The sequence below is a fragment of the Frankliniella occidentalis genome, unplaced genomic scaffold, assembly GCF_000697945.3.
Source record: "Frankliniella occidentalis isolate FOCC.00 unplaced genomic scaffold, Focc_3.1 Scaffold5, whole genome shotgun sequence".
Lineage (NCBI taxonomy): Eukaryota > Metazoa > Arthropoda > Insecta > Thysanoptera > Thripidae > Frankliniella > Frankliniella occidentalis.
Genome location: NW_026267135.1, coordinates 925,687 through 928,959, shown reverse-complemented (window position 1 = coordinate 928,959; position 3,273 = coordinate 925,687). Strand labels below are relative to the sequence as shown.

The window sequence follows — 3,273 nt, the reverse complement described above, 5'->3', positions numbered from 1 at the left end:
GTTGAAATAAGGTAAAAACAGCAATTTTGGAAATACTACGTAACTTTTGGGTTGGAGGGGGAGGGGCTCAAGTCAAAAACTACGGCAGGTAACGAAGGGGGGAGGGGCAGAAATTCGTGAAAATCGGTCACGTAGTATGGGTACGATCCCTTGCCTCCCCGGCGAATGCCACCTTCTCCGTTCGTCTAACATATTTTCGCAACATTTCCCCCTGTAAAGTAAACATTGGTTGGGCTCCGGTACGTTTCGCCCAATCCGTTGAGGTTAGGGTGCCAAAGTTCCCCCTTGTCGACTTCTCGGAGTCACCTGATTTATTTTATGGTATTCCAGACAAGAATAAATGCGCAAATAGACCAAAGCTCGTGAGAAAATGAAAATTTAGGGGTGTTCAAGGTGCCCCACAAAAAGATAGTCATGGTGCCCCAAAGAGTGAACTAAGAAATACCGGGCCATAGCGGCCACAAGGATTGGTCCCTTGACGCGTACCCAGGTTGAATCGTAGTCTATAGAAATCAGAAACGCTGCATAGACAGTCAGCCGCATCATTTCTAATAGCAAAAGCAGTTCAAAACCAACTACTAAATATTACATCTTACCCCAGTTTTGAAGCCTAGCTGCGTCGCTCTTCTGTTGCGCAGCAGGGAATGACAACACTACCACCACCTTGTAAAAATTATGTGAGCAGTTGAATATCCAGAAGGGGCCAAGCCCGAATTTTCCATATGGTACGCGGTTCTTTCGAAAGGGAAGGGGTGTTCAAGTAGCCCCAGTGGTCAAAGTAGCCCCGGTCTCCCTTATTTCGAGTAATAAAGCAAACGATATATTGTTCGTGCCAGGCCTGTTTGAACCACATATTTGAGCAAAAGCTGTGAGATATATCGGGAACTAACCATAAAGATTGAAGTGCTAATCGAGCTTCGGAATAGCCCGCGCTTCCCCTACAAAGCATGAGTATAGGTTTTCCGCTTTACCAACCATAACTCTGGCCCTATAATGTCCATAAGGCATGATAGGAACCTGTGGAAAAGTCCAGTCAATTGGGGTATTATTGAACTCGTAAACTCCCTGTTAATAAAAATCATCACAGACCTCACAGTTAAAATACTCTTGTGTTGTATGAAGAAGCAACAATTTTTACTATTCAAGCTTAAGATGTCAGAAAATTAAGTATGTATATACGTAACAGTGTGATGATATCAGACTTGCAGTCTAATTTACTTACAGGGTGAAATATGCACGCGCCGTTAACTTCTCTCTTCTTGAAGACCAGCTTGTAAAATGCAGGAGCATGTACTTTAGCAATTTGGCATGCCTGGTTTTTAAATTTAAAGACAAAGGCGTTTTCCTTCCACTGGTTGTTTGACCGAATATCGATTATTGTTGTAGCCTGTGATATGATATCGTACATGGTTAGTAATATGCAGATGGTAGTACTGGCTCCCAGAGTCAATATTCGACTACTACAGTCAAGAATCGGTTAAAACAGTTCATAGTTATTCTAGAAACTTCTTAGGTTATTAGTCCGAATACCAACAAATGTATACATCCATATGCATAATTTTAGCTTTTTTCCGTGATGTTTGAATGTTACACACTTCTATTTGCAATATCTTACCCAGTTGCTGTTATCAATGATTCCACTTGTAGACGTCACATTGCCTGTCATTCGCTGCAACTCATTTGGTCTCAGCGGGTTGAAGTGAGTGGTACGCACAAACCATCTCCAGGGAAGCGGGCGGTTGTCGGGTTCGCACATGTAAAAGCGCTCCCCGTAAGCAGTGTAAGGGCCCTATTACAAACAGGGAATGGACACCTGCTTGCGGTTAGGAAAACCGTCGCGTCGAAGGCTGACTTTTGAAAATAACATCAAGGGAGGCCTCATTATTCCATTACACTAAATGTTATTTAACAGATCCGTCTTCTATGTGATCACGGTAAAGGCAGCATAGGCCGCATTTGAAATACTAATTGGCGTTCAGAAAAGGTACAACCTACCATCACAGAGTTGATATATCTGCCGTGGATGGCCGTCGAGCACATGAGAGCTAGAGCCACGAGTGTGCTTGCCATGATCCCCGGAGCACTGTTTCAGCGGCACTGACTGGATGCTGGCTCAGTGAAGACCAATAATGTGCTATGCGGCCATGCGTGACCCGCTGGTGGGCTGGGCTGCTGCCGTGAGGGCAAAAGGGGCATTTGAAGCAGTACATACACCAGTAATGGGATTTTATACCGCGATAATACGCGAAACAGAAGGTTGCCAACGGTATTTCCGGTGTTCGTCTAGTTGTCTATCTACAGATATCTACAGATTAATGAGCCGATCGCGGTACTTGTTCGCGTGCGACCTCCAACTGGACCTTGTTGGACGTGTAATGGACGAACACTCGTCCAGCAGAGTCCAAAACAAATGTATTTGGACGTCCAGCTACATCTGGCGCGACGTCTGAACAACGTCCAGAATGAACCGTAACGTCCTGTGCGACCAGAAACGTCTGGCAAATCGGTTGGACGACCTCGCCGTCCAAAACTATGCGGTAGTATCTAGGTACCCTATGGCGGTCTAGACCCGTCCACATCGCGACTGGCTGGTCCGGCGTCCAGAACAGACCCTTCCAGTCCAGCCAGCCCCCACTCCGACCGCCTCTGGACGTCCTTACACGCCCGTGAGTGTCTAGCTACACAGAAGGGACGCCTTGAACGTCCGACATTGACCACTGTGAAAAAAGTAGGTAGGTTTACAGGAAAATTTTCCTTGACGCAATTGTAAAATTACTAATTGTAGTCGTAAAAAATACATGCAGTATGTATCGACTTGTGATGCACGTTGCACAAAACTATGATATCTCAAGGTATCGCTCAACTAAGTGATGGCCATCACATAATATAAGCAATGAATTTACTGTTGTACTATCTCTGTGATGATTATCACAACATTGAGCAATATCATCTTTATCACAGGAAACGTGCAGTCAGTATCACACTCTGATTTACAGTTATTTTTTAGAGTGTACATGGGATAGCCGTTTGATGGTTCAATGGTTCACCCATCGGCGCCAGCTGACGTGTGTTGGCGCGGTGCTCGATCCACTGCCGGCCTGACTAACCACCCTGTATAATAATTATGCTCGCAGCACGCTGTCGTTGTCTGCCAGGTAGCGTGACCCCCGCCCTCATATCGCGTGGGGCACCATAACCACCCCCTCCCCCAACCTTGCTTCCCGCAAATTAAGTAAATCCTTCAAAGGGCAGCAGAGCCCGACCAGCCCCCCC

General features: G+C 45.9%; 2 protein-coding genes across 10 annotated transcripts in view; one reads left to right on the top strand and one right to left on the bottom strand.

Annotated features, from left to right (window-relative positions):
- The window catches only part of LOC113214172 (SH2 domain-containing protein 3C), a 113,796-nt gene that overhangs the window by 101,042 nt on the left and 9,481 nt on the right, over positions 1–3,273 (top strand). The window lies entirely within an intron of this gene.
- On the bottom strand, positions 63–2,731 carry LOC113214178 (uncharacterized). 5 transcript variants are annotated; one of them, XM_052269420.1, is made up of 4 exons: positions 1,996–2,731; positions 1,616–1,789; positions 1,223–1,387; positions 63–1,017 (listed from the first exon to the last, which is right to left on the bottom strand). In XM_052269420.1, exons 1-4 carry the CDS (start codon positions 2,068–2,070, stop codon positions 907–909), a joined length of 525 nt encoding a protein of 174 aa, XP_052125380.1. In that variant the 5' UTR covers positions 2,071–2,731; the 3' UTR covers positions 63–906. The 5 variants fall into 5 exon arrangements, with proteins under 5 accessions (XP_052125380.1, XP_026289253.1, XP_052125387.1 ...); XM_026433468.2 differs by having other exon boundaries at positions 63–1,065; positions 1,616–1,851; positions 1,996–2,730; XM_052269427.1 differs by having other exon boundaries at positions 63–1,065; positions 1,616–1,847; positions 1,996–2,730.

Bases quoted from the DNA above. Each gene is read 5' to 3' on its own strand.
- LOC113214178 (XM_026433466.2), bottom strand. From the start codon at position 2,070: ATGGCAAGCACACTCGTGGCTCTAGCTCTCATGTGCTCGACGGCCATC. The intron at 1,790-1,995 runs GTAGGTTGTACC...TGTTTGTAATAG, and splicing joins GATATATCAACTCTGTGATG to GGCCCTTACACTGCTTACGG. The intron at 1,388-1,615 runs GTAAGATATTGC...ATCATATCACAG, and splicing joins TCATTGATAACAGCAACTGG to GCTACAACAATAATCGATAT.